This window comes from Cyrtonyx montezumae, unplaced genomic scaffold (assembly GCF_038088225.1).
Source record: "Cyrtonyx montezumae isolate F1298 unplaced genomic scaffold, pur_monq_1.0 scaffold_8, whole genome shotgun sequence".
Classification (NCBI taxonomy): domain Eukaryota; kingdom Metazoa; phylum Chordata; class Aves; order Galliformes; family Odontophoridae; genus Cyrtonyx; species Cyrtonyx montezumae.
Genome location: NW_027072089.1, coordinates 77872432 through 77885402, shown reverse-complemented (window position 1 = coordinate 77885402; position 12971 = coordinate 77872432). Strand labels below are relative to the sequence as shown.

General features: G+C 39.3%; 1 protein-coding gene across 1 annotated transcript in view; it reads right to left on the bottom strand.

Moving 5' to 3' along the window:
• The window catches only part of GMDS (GDP-mannose 4,6-dehydratase), a 387208-nt gene that overhangs the window by 74632 nt on the left and 299605 nt on the right, over positions 1–12971 (bottom strand). The window contains exon 8 of the mRNA XM_065753140.1: positions 6303–6421. Coding sequence (XP_065609212.1) covers positions 6303–6421 — 119 coding nt within the window. The remainder of the gene's footprint in view (positions 1–6302; positions 6422–12971) is intronic.

Here is a 12971-nt window from a genome sequence, read left to right as displayed (position 1 = left end):
TCTGTGCTCACAGCTGGGACACCATGCTGCTGATAAAAGGGTGGCCAACCTGACACTAGGAGCAAGACATCCAGTTAGCTAAGCAATTCCCCATCTCCTCTTCTTCTAAGGAAAGGGAAGAAATTATTTTCCATTTCTTATAACTGTTCTGTAAGACATCAAGCTTCAAGCTATAAAAACATCTATGGGTATAGAGGATTTTCTGAGGATGAGGAGCTGAGATGGGAGGTGGGGTGTAAGGAGGGCAGGGAGTGACCCACAGGAGTCTGGATAATCAAAGGGTGAGGGAATAACACCACCAAGGACCAAGTGGTCCAAGCAGCTGCGACTGAGTAGCAAACAAAACAAAGTGTGGATACTTTTAAGGTGGCCAAGAAATCAACTATAAATGAAACCTTTCAAGAAAGCACACAGTCAACTCATGTATACATTTCATCCCCTCGCCTAACCTTTATGAAAAGGTAAAGAACTGATAGGATCTTACAAAAAATTGCAAATAATTAGCAGCTGAAGACCCTATATAGTTTATGGGAAAAGAAATCTTATTGCTTACCCCTTAAAATAAAAAAATACATTGGTTGAAAATATTTTCATGTTAGAAAATGCTCAATGTGTTACTTAAAAGTAAAATTTTAGGAAAATTTTGCTTTTTCTTCAAAACTAATACAGATAGCATTGTGTGGACTTCAGAGATACGTGAATCCAATTTTTTTTTGTCAATACACATGATTAACCAGAGCAGTTCATCTGTTTTGATGCTTTATTATAAACAGCAAAACTGGCATCACACAACAGACAACTGATGTCTTGTCTCTTGCCAGTAATTTCTTGTAGGGAGATTTTAAATGTGATTCTTATGTTATCAAAGGAACATCTTCTCAAGATCAGACACAAGAAAACACTTAAGGATTCAGGGATTGCTTAGCTGCTCCCTTGTGCTTGGATCAAAAGAACAAGTATAGTACCACACAAGGATGTACTGAGACATTTGCTGAAGTGCTCAGATGAGTCAGACCTTCAAATTCTTTGCTAAAGGAGCACAACTAAAACAATACAATTGTTAGCATTAAAACTTCCAGCACTGCCAAGCTCAAGTTTCAAAAACCTAAATCATGACTACTCACATTCTGCAATTTTACTAAAAGAATATATGTTACGTGGCCTTTTTTTTTCTGCTTTCATTTTTTTTCAGTCTGTTGGAAATCTTTTCAAGCTGAAAAATGTGAAAGTTTGTGATATTGCTTCCTTCTAAGAAGGTTTTTGTTCACATGAAAATGTTTTCTCAAAGAATATTAACACTTCTGTGAAAATCAAAACATTCTGGAAAGAAAAGTTGTAGTTTCAAATAAGTTACATTATTGTCAACTTGCAAGAAAAATGTATTAATAAAATTGAAAGATGAAGCTTTGACACCTTCAGAAGGAAAATATTTTGTATTTTCTTCCAGAATAGCTCTAAGAATTCTTTTTACATTATTCTTTCTTTAATAGAAAACTAGAAGAGAAACAAAAAATTCCTGCTGACTTGAAATAAGGTATTTTTCCAAACTGCATTTCTGAGAATTATTTTCATCCCTTTTTGGGAAAAAAGACATTAATTTCTTATGGAACTACACTTAATTCTCACCCTGCCTTCCTACAAGAGAAACTTTCCCACCTCCGGACGTACAAAATCAGATAATTAAATTGTTACCATCTTCAAATCTAAACTCTGGAACAGTTACTAGGATCTACCAAAAGACAAGAAGTTGTATCAATAAGAAAGTAAATTAGTCATCTCAGCTGGAAGAGTTAATCCTCTGACTGCATTGGGTTAAATGCTTCAGAAAAGCGTATTTCCTGCTGTGAAAACAGCACGAAAAGTGTTACTGTCCGATGTGAGGAGCTTGTTTGAGGGGCTCACTCAGGCCAACATTCTTCATTGGCCTGGCTGGGCTCCTTTCCCCTATTGCTGTTCCAAATGTCCCTAATTCACTTCTTGAGATTCTGCTCCCTTCTTCCTCTTCTGAACACTGTAAAATACAACGCACAGCACTGATCAGAAAGCAGTGTTTGGTGGGCAAAGGGCATACTGGAGGACAGGAGCCATTTTGATGATGGCTTCTGACGGCTCCTCTTCCGTCATGACCAGCACATTGTTGATTTTCCATTCCTACTGCAGTCTTTCAAATCTCATGCATTTCAGCCAACATACATCCCATTTTATGTCTGGGAAAAAAAAGAAAGAAAATCCACTTCTCCCTCAGTTCATCATTTGCAGCCACTGCTAGTAGTTCACCTCATTAGACCCTACAGCTAATCTTCAAACTTCTCTTTTTTGGAGCGATCTCTTTTAAAGAAGACCAACTGGCATGTTAGTTAAGATAAAATTTGTGTTTAGAGTGCAAAATATTCATTTTCCGTGAATTAATTTTGATCCTGGAAGCAATGAATATTTCTGCAACAAATGTGCATGTATTTTTATATTAATAAAAAGCACAATAAATCTTTCCAGTGCTCCAACATTTTTTTCCCCCAACACTGCAGACAGCAGTCTTCGTAGCATTCTGCAAAGAACTATGAATGCTGTAGTGGTTTCGGGCTATCTTTGCAATCCTGTTCTAATTTAATAAGATTAATGACAGAAAATTAGTCAAGACAAGTGTTTGCCTGTTTCATTTACCCTGCTGTAGTTCAAATTATAGGCGGGAAATGTTTCCCCCAAGTACTACTTAATTAGTAATAAGTAGCAGGGAAAGTAGAAGTAAAAAAAAAGGTGTAATCCTTACAGGGGGGAAATATTTGTAGCTCTGAGGCTTTCCTGTTAGTACAAAGAACTGGATTTGAATGATACAGAGTATTATATAAATATAATTTCAGATTTCTCCCTTGAAAAATGATGTTAGAAGAAAAAAACACATACAGTATAGATAAACCTCAGCGTACACGTCACAGTCAATTTCAGAGGGCAATCAGTCAGTCTTATTGCAGCTGTACATTTCATTACTCACAAAAAAATATGGTAAAGTTTCTCATCTCTCATTTTGGCAAGAAGATACAGTCCTGACATGAGATAATGACTGACTATGACAGAATATTATGTTATCTTTTTCGAAAGACTTTTGAGGCTGACCTGGATGTTCAGTTGTAGAAGCTAACGTGAACTGTTTGGAAGACAAAAAACCTTTTTTTTCAGTTAGTTGATGCAGCAATTAGGAATGGTTTTCTTCCTGTTCTCTATTGCAATATTAAGATATTGCTAAGATGCAACACTTCCTGCCAAAGTAGGGAAGGTTAAGAGCCCCTTCATACATGTCCAGTGATTTCAGGTTACGAGCTCTGCCAATTGCTGCTTATCCCTCCATTGTTTTTGTCCATTTGCTCCATCATTCTGTTGATTCTGAAAAGAGCATTTTCATTTTGAAAGGTATAGCTATATAGAGAAGCTCTGCCATCACTTACAACAGTGAAAAGGCTGATGGAAATTTCTCAGTTAAGTTTTGGGGACTGCAAAAAAAAAAAAACAAAAAAAAAAAAACCTCAAAAACCCTGAAACAGCACAACCAAACTTTCAGGAAGAGAGATAAGAGGAAAGGAGTCATCCCTACATGAGCTCATTTAGAACTCTAGTGCACTGTTCTTAGATGCCTCATCATAAATTGTAAGGAAACAAATCACTGGGACTCACAAATGGGGTCCCACAACACTAAGTGAGAGGATTTTGCTGACGACAGCTACTCCCTGAAGAAGATACATTCAAACTGGAGGAGGTAGGATTAGAAAGTCCTTGGGGGTTTCAAAGATGTGAGAGGTTACCAACCCCCCAGCCAAGAGGACAGTGAAGGTAAGGAATGCACACATGCTTCCTGTAAAAGCATGGACTGGGCTGATACCTATAAAGATGATGGGGGAGTTCTTACCAAAACTTCCCAAATCCTCAAAAATGCTTTAACACCTAGTGCAATTTGAAAGACAAATGATGGCTACAGGATGAGTAGTAGCTCAGCTGTGACACCATCCCACCCCAGGAGCACAGAGAATGAACAGCCAGTATATTTGGCTAGGCTAAAATGATCAGATTTACATTAGTCTCAAAATAATCAGCAACCAAATTGTTACTGGCACCTAAAATGTCCCCTCAGTCCCCACATGTACAGCTATTTACACACCACCCATGAACGACCTATGAAGTTGATAATATATTCACGGTGAGAAACATCTCAAAAGAGCCATGGTGATCAGCAGCCAAAGTCCCATTTTAAAAGTGGGTAGACACTCAGGCTCCTAAAAATCGACATCACTAAATGTCATGTGGCAGCTTTGAAAATTACTTGTATTAATTTACAAAAATATATGTGAATAAGCCATTGTATACACAGAATACCTGCCCTACCTCATCAGCTGGAGTAATACTGTAAAGTTTCCCCAAGAGTGAAACTTAGGACTGATTGATTCAGTCCAAACGCTGATTCTACTGATCACCACTAAGAACGATATGCAGCCCACCACATGAAACTGTATGCAAGTAAAAAATTAACAAAAACAGAAATAACAATTTTAAAAGAGCGTGTCAGGACCAACGAAATCTAAAATAAGCCTTTATGGGTCCTCTGTAACAGAAGCTGTTCATAAATACTTTCACTTGCATTTGAGTAACTGGTTTGGTTTTTGTTTTGTTTTGTTTTCTCGTGGGTTTAATTTGCTTTCTGAAGGATACATGCTGATTTGTCGTTCTTGGTACATGCTGAGATTTCACTGTCCAAAAACAGAGCAGGGAACTTAATTTTAAACTAATAGTTAAATAAAAAGAAACTGTGGTAATGAGAATATCTGCAAAAAAGACACCCGTGTAGGTACTGACGTAAAAAAGTTTCTTAATAACAATTAAGTAGTTCAACAAATATTCTTCATTTTGCAAACAATATTGGTCAGGCAAAAAGTTCTTGATATCACAAGAATTCTTGCTTATACAGAGTAAGTTCAAACATATTATATTAATTTCAATGCTTGTTAGGGAGAATTAGTTTATTAACATAAGAGGCAAAACTACAGAAAAAGGGGAAAAAAAGGAAGGGGAAAGCATACCAGAACTCCTGCCACCCCTTTTGTCCTGTCAAACCTCACTACTGTTAAAGGCATATGGTACAATGTGTGATCACAAAGGAACATCCCACAGTGAGGAGCTGGTAAAAATATGGAGAGAAACTTATTCCCAAGATTGAGCTTTTGGCCTAGAAATTCTATTTATACAGTCCTTCCCTCTAGCAAAGGTTTTTTTTTTTTTTTTTTTTTTTTGGGTGTGTGTGTGTGTGTATTTTTTTTTTTTTGTATTTTTTTTCTGGAAGTTAATGCCAAAAATTGAAAGCAGACTAAAAAGTCATTGAGGAGAAAATGTTATTACCTCCCCAGCCACACACTGGCTGTTCAAATAATATTGTATATATCTGTGCACTTCTGCATATTTATTGAATTTGTCAAGTTTTTGTTCCCAAGTAAAACTTATTGGCCCTGTCAAAAGTTCACCAGCTGCACAAGTGACTTTGATGGCCTGAGGAACAGCCCTGGCGCTAGCGTCATGGAAGATCCTGTGGCTTTCCTCTCCCTTTTCCAGCTGAGATTGGTATGTTGATGCATGGGGCCCAGAGAAGATACAGAAGGAGGGAAATTGAAAAAATAATAAACAATAAAAATATAAATTACGGAAAGCGCTCACCAAGCCATCCTGGTTTTATTATATGGCCTTGAGAAGGAATTTTGTCTTTTCAATCAAACTATGTGGAATATGCATTGTAAACATTCTGCACCCACTGCTCAACATTTTTATGGCTTGGTAGGAGAAGAGCTAACAGGAATGCAGAATGAGTTGCTACATAACCCTTGCGGTATGGCTGATAGCTGTCGCGTGGAAGGACTGGCATCGGCAGGTGACACCTGCAGAGGGTAAGAGCAGAACTGTGGGGATATCTGGGGTGTGGGGACACAAAATGAAGAACTGTGCAGAAAAGCCCGTTTGTAGTGAGGTAATGAAAAGCACTCTTGCACTAACCGCCTCGAGCACGCACTTGTCCCCAGGGAGGGAAATGTACGAACAGAACACGAAGATTCAAAAATAAAAAGGTAGATGTACCCTCCTACAACTTTTCCTCATGATCAGCACTGAACGTACCCACTGTGGCGGCCATTTATGCCCTGAAACTCTCCTGTTAGAGAAGCAGAAAGTGAGAGGAAAAAAAGAAATGTATAGAAACAATGGTCTGTAATCCATCAGATGCAAAAAAACTCGAGAAGTTCAGCCTGTGGCTACTATCTCATGTTCATACTCACACAATGGTTTTCCCAATGTGCTTAAATGACTTCTCCACAAATTCACGGACGCTATGGACCTCCCCAGTGGCTATGACAAAGTCCTCTGGCTCATCCGTTTGCAGCATCAGCCACATGGCCTACGGGAAAACAAACACAGACAGATCCAGTGCAAACGTAAGGGCCTCTTTGGTACGTGACATTATACTGCTGCATTTTTGATTTGAAGATAACAGATACACGCGCACCCCTAGCTTGGGAAATTAGCACTTTCCTAATTTGGTGGCTATTAACCAGTTCAATGCAACTTTGGAAAGAGTTCAATTATTTCTTATTATGGAAAACAATGCTATAGTTGATTTTCAATTTGTTTCACAGCAGGGATTTCTTCAGGGGAGACTTTAATATGTTTACTTTTGAACTCTGAGGCTTGCTTTAGCTCTTAAGAGCATGAATTCATTTACTCAAAACACTGCATGTATTGAGACAGATATGGGGGAAGAGAACAAAATTTTATAATGTTTCCATCCAAAGTGCTGTTGTCTGTTTGTCATAGAATGATGCCAAACACTGAATCATGACAGGAGTCCTTTTGACTCTTCCTTCTGCCTTGTTTGTTTTGGTTAAACAGGGAATTTAATTACAAATAAGTAATTAGAAAAGTAACTAAGAATTAGTTAACAGTGTATTTTACCAAATTATTCTTTTTTTCCTGTTGAGTATGTGTTGAATATAACATATTACAGCACTGCAACAGAAAATTTTTCTTTTGACAGCAGAACACACTAAATACAGATAGAACAGTGAGACAACCATTAACATTTCACTTTTAAAGAACCCTTTAGGCAGTGACAAAGATCACAATGGGTTTTGAAGCACAACTTCATGGGTTTACCAACATTTTGGTATTTTTCAGGGGGATATTTACACATTAATTTCCCAGAACTGTCTTTCAGAGTCCTTTCCCACAAACACACCTAAACAGATGAACACCACTGTTTAGATGGCCAGCTAAATCAACAAGAAAGCAGGCAGGCAGATGCAAAACATGGTACATAAGGACACATGTGGCTTGTCTGAGGTGTGACAACAGGTACATTTCAGTTTTCTGACGCTGCTCTAGTCATTAGACTACTGCCTAGGAGCTGTAGGTGGACAGAATAATTATTACTTGAGATCAATCAAAATGATGTAAACACTTCATTTCCCTTAGAAAGGAAAAGGGAATACCTGTATGGCATGATCCTCATTTAATAAATAACCAGAAGAGGAAAACAAAATAATTCAACTTTCTCTCCACATGGTAAAAAGGACTGTCATCTTCTCACAGTGTAATCCACAACGCTATTTGCATTGACCTTTTCACATCAGCTTTAAAGAAAACAACTTTAGTAGGTCCCTTGATGGTAGTGGATACTCTGCAAATCAGATTAATAAAAGCTTTGGGACAGCTCAGTTTCTCTTGGTAAATACCACCTGAAACACTCAATTCTGCCCCCCCACACCCCTCAATAAATCAAGTGTCCAGCATAGCAAGGCAACGCATTCCGCTTAAATGGTTCTATTTGCAAGTCATTTTTCTTCCCAGTTATTATTTTATGCATCTTCCAAAGTTTTGACAAGATTTTATTAACATGTTCCTTTTGAACCTTTTTGCTTTTTGAATGTGCAGGGCAGGCCGGGTTTTGAGCAACTGCTGTGTAAGTCCTTGACATTAATTGTGCTTTAGGGATATGACCTGCTGGGCAGGACAATGGCAGCAACTTTATTTTTCCTTTCCAGGGTTGAACATCCTAGCCAATGACGCAGAAATACCCGACTGGCTGATGAAACTCCTCTTTTGGGGAGGAGACGTCTTAACTCGTATCTCTCCTATTAGCTTTCTTGGAATACTGGGGTTTCCCTGCTGATTTGAGAGGTTGTGCTAAATCGCCAACGCCTGTTTCTTCATGACTGGACAAACTTGCAAGATTCACAGTGGTAACAACATCATAGGAAGGCAAAAGGAATATTTTAAATACGTAATTGGTAGTTCTGGCTCTGCTAGCCTAGTTCCTGGTTTCACGGACCAGTTTATATTAAGTAGCCCGGAAAACAACGAAGCTTCCTCGTATGCAAAGGCACTGTTTGGGTGAATAAGGATTTCCAGGATTAGACAGCCAATTAGAGTCAACATTTATAGTGGTTCTCCTCCTGACTTTAGTGGATGTTCGCTGTACGTAATGAATTCAAGATCTGCTCTTTTTTTTTTGGCTGGGAATGTACACAGCACAATTGACACAGATGTAACAACCAAACCTCACTTACTGCTAAGAAAAATTCCCCAAACCTCAAATGCCATACAGGACCTAATATGTCATACTGGCACAAGGATCTCCTACCTACAATGCACTTCCATAAAACAGTATTAACATGTTTAAGGAGAGGCAGGATTAGACTTTTGATACTATCTGTCTATTTTTCTGCTTTTAAATGTCTTGGTAATGTAATTCGTTGGATGCAGTTTCAGTACAGACACTTCTGCTGAGACATTCTACAATCCAGCGAGTTCTTCAAATATTTAATTCTAATTTTGTCTAGTAATACTAAATAGTCCCTTTTTACTCTAACAGATGCACTGCGTTGAAGGAAACAGCTACGAAACAGAAACCAAAAAACAGCCTTTGACAATGGGTCCTGCCAGGTTTCATGCATTTGGACATACTGTCTCTTGTCTACGTTTCAAAGAGCAAGCAATCACCACCCTAGAAATAAAACTTGAACTGCAGGGCCAACTTAGCAACGATCAAATACAGATACAGTTGCTAAAAGCAATTTTTGCTTCTTTTCCTACCAGGAAAGAATGTTTAGATTAATGATTAATTGAGAATCTATCACTGCTGGTTCTTTTTATTTTTTCTGGCACTCATAAGTCTTGGCACTTCCAATTGCCTCAGTCAAAATCAGGTACGAAAGAAATGAACGTGCTTAAAATCACAGAGTGAGCAATAGTTCTGTTTGCTTTGAGGAAGGCGACCAAATGTTGTTGCTTCGAATTGTTCTGCACAGTTCATAAAAAATGCTGCAGTAAATTAGAAGATTGAAATACTTCTGACCAAACTCTGCATTCAAATCTTATTTTGCACAGGTAGAGCCTGTGGAACCAATAAGAAATCTGTGTGCAAGCAGTAGTCATACACTTTCCCTACAGTAAGTGCCAGGAATGTGCTTCCCCCCCCCATCAGACTAATAAAGGCCCTTGACCTATCAATTCCTAGGCATTTCCTCAAAGAGTTCACATTGTACCAGACTCCAGGCTGAGTATGAGAGGAAAGGGGGAGATACAGCTCCAGGTTTATTTGTCATTACTGAATGGCTTACTGGTTTTAACAGAGGGGAAAAGCTTTGTTTAAATTTCCACTGAAAGTAATTAATGGTTATTGACTGGTAAATGAAGAACAGGTGACACTCTGAATTAGAAGATAAATGATCTCATGTTCTAGCGTGATAATGGGTTAGTAATTGCTACAAAACCTCAGCCTAGCGCGTCCCATCATAATGCTAGATCATGTCCAGAACACAAAGGCCTCTGTGTGAGAGGTATTCAGCCGTTCACCTCCTTATACAGCTGTGGAGTGATTTGGTCCATTTATTCTCTGATGGACTGCGCGACTGAGGCAAAAGTTCACCCATTCTCACCTTCCTGTTCACATGCTGAACCACATGACCCATGACATGGCTGAACTGGGATAAAAACACTGCCCAGCTTTGGCTCTTGGCTATCTTTTAACCATCACAAGGTCGGATATTTTAGGAGTTTCTGCAGCACAGGAATGGAAAATCATGGATTTTCCTGTATTTCTCCGTAAAGGCTTTTTTGGATGGGCTTATGGCAAGTCAAGAAATGTTGCCATCCCGGCCCTAATTTTTAGCTCGATTCAGTTAACAAAATGCAGGAAAATGTTGAAAAACAGGGAGAAAATTAGGATGCAAACAATTCAGGCTTTGGATCTCTTAAAATGACACTGTTCCTTTAATGGCAAATGTACCAAAACATATTTTTCATATTTGAACTCTTTTTGGCTCTGGTCTAGTGACTCACAAAATCTAAAAGCAATGCAATGTCATTTACATTTAAAGACATAAAGCCAACTGCAGAGAGATACGTAGCAAGTCTCGCAAGCGGACACACTTTTATGATTATGTGGACAAAGCGTATCTATTCTGCATGCCTGAACTACCACTTCTGCCAAAACCTTTCCTCTTTCAACTTTTTTTCTTTCCTTTTCTGTATATAAGCCCCTGCTAGCGTTAAACACCACTTTCACGTAATGTATTCAAAATATGAACCAGTTTTTTTCCTGCTTAAATTTCTTAGCTTACACAGCATTATGCACCTGGGCTAGCAAAGGGAGAAATCCAGTCTGGACTAAACAACCCTCATATAGATACAGGCTGCACATGCCACTGCCACTATGGCTGAGATGTGTCTGCTTGTCTTGAGCATCTGGAGTATGTTGAAGCTGTGTTTCAACATTAACTTGCAGCCCAGCACTACAGTGAGAAAACATTTATTAACTGGGCTGTCATCCATGGATAACAAAGACTTGTTAGTTGAGGTTAAGTTTAACTCTATTTATTTGATACTTATTCTTTCACCGTCTGCACTAGTACTGTGCATTGTTAATAAGGGATCAGGAGTCAGATATCTGTCTATTTAAGAGAATAAAGAAATATAAATCCAACACTGAGGCTTTAAAGCACAACTGACGATTTCTGCTCTAGAAATAAAAGTTGATTTTGCAAGAGAATGAGTAAAGCTGAGAATATCTCAGCTGATGGCAGACCTGAAACAGATATGACTGAATACGATACACATTCAGAGACACACAGTGTGATCAGTGGAAAGTATTCCTGTTGATGCAATTACTATTGCCTTGCTCTGCTACCCAGCATTTTTTCCAAGTCCTATAATGTCAAAAAAATACTTCACACATACTTCTAAGTATTATGCAGAAAACTTCTGACTTCCTTGTATTTCTCACACACGTACAAAAATTCAAACCAAATCAGTAACGTTTACTTTAGGAGAGAGAACAGATAGTTGTCGCCTGATGCAGGGTGCACTGTCCATGTGCCGCAGAGACAAAAGAGCAATGACTGGTGAATGTCTAGCTCTACTTACTTATCACTTGCGTAGGGCATGGGTTACCTCAAGGCTGTCAACAATTAAGGAGCAATTTCTGACTAAGTCAGAAAACATTACCACCCAGAGAGACCCAAGAGTATATTATCACCATTTATAGAAAATCTGCCTTTACAGTATTCCATACTCCATTGTCTGGAAGTGGGCAGAGGAATTCGGTGGGTTGGATATGGTACTCTCCAGTGATTCCAAATGTAGCTATCCTGCTGAGGTCACCACTGAGATGGAGAATTGAACAGTCTGGGCCAAAGCATGATGGATGTGGCAGCGAGGAGAACCTTCTCCCCATATGTTGAACACAAAGGCCTGGCGCAACTGCTGTTCCTGCACGCACCACGAGGGACTACTCCCTCTGTGCCACAAGGGACAAGGCTATTTTATCACTTCTCTTTCTGCATTGTCCCAACTCAACTGCACTGGCAAGGAAAGAAGCTGCTCAGCGTGTTCTGCGCAGTGTGAGATGGGGAGATGTCATACCCACACACTTCCTGCCTGACTGGATGTGAAACAGTCCCAGATGGCATTGCCCAGCTCCTCCTGACACAGCCCAGCTGACTGGCTGTGGTTTCTCAAGCAGCTACAAAAATGACCACAATTGATGACTTTGTGTTGGAAAAGTGAGACTGGGGACATCAACTCAGAGCTCTGAACCCTCGCTGACTTCCACTTTATCTATTTATTTACTTTTGCAAGGGTGGGGAAGGAAGAAGGAGTGCTGTGCTAGCTGACTCACCCAAAACTGACTGAATTCTGCAACTGTTAAAAGGATAGGTGTGTACTGGGTGTACCTGGTAGGCATGAGTGTGTTATGTAAGGAGATTATACAAAGAGATGGTGATACGTGCACATAATACTCAACATGCTGAAAAAAGTATCCTTACACATATTTGGCACACAACAGGAGCATAGCACACATGGCTGAAGAGCAGTAATGAAGCTCAAGTGCAGCAAAAAAAGCTCTTCTGGTGAGAGCAAAGTGAAAAGCTTCTGCATGAAAGCCAACAAAACTGTTGGGCATGATTCCATGCTCCCTACCACAATGGGAGTTCAGTCTCAGTAATGACTGTTGCTTTAGTACTTGTTTCTGACAATATTATAAGGCAAGCAAGGCATGGAGACTCCTGCCAAAGAAAACCACAGGGATGTGCTGCCAGGCATGCTGATACTCCCAAGAAACCAATGACAGCAGGGATATGGGACTATGCACAATCAATGTATTCCTATGCTCCTTTCCCTGAAATACAAACCTTTGCATTTAGTTAGAAAAATAATGGTGCATGCCCAATAAGCAAGAATCTTACTACACCATTAACAGTTTGCAACTGAAAGATAAAGTGAAGTTCACCACTGGGGTCGATGCCCATCATTGCAACAAGGGTGATGTTTAGGGACGAAGGAGGCACGACTCTTCCTTTCCCTGATGAGCGACCATCCTGCAGTCTTCGATCACCAATAACAAAAGCATCAAGTGCAAAACCTGCTGTTCAGAGAGCCTTCATTCGTGA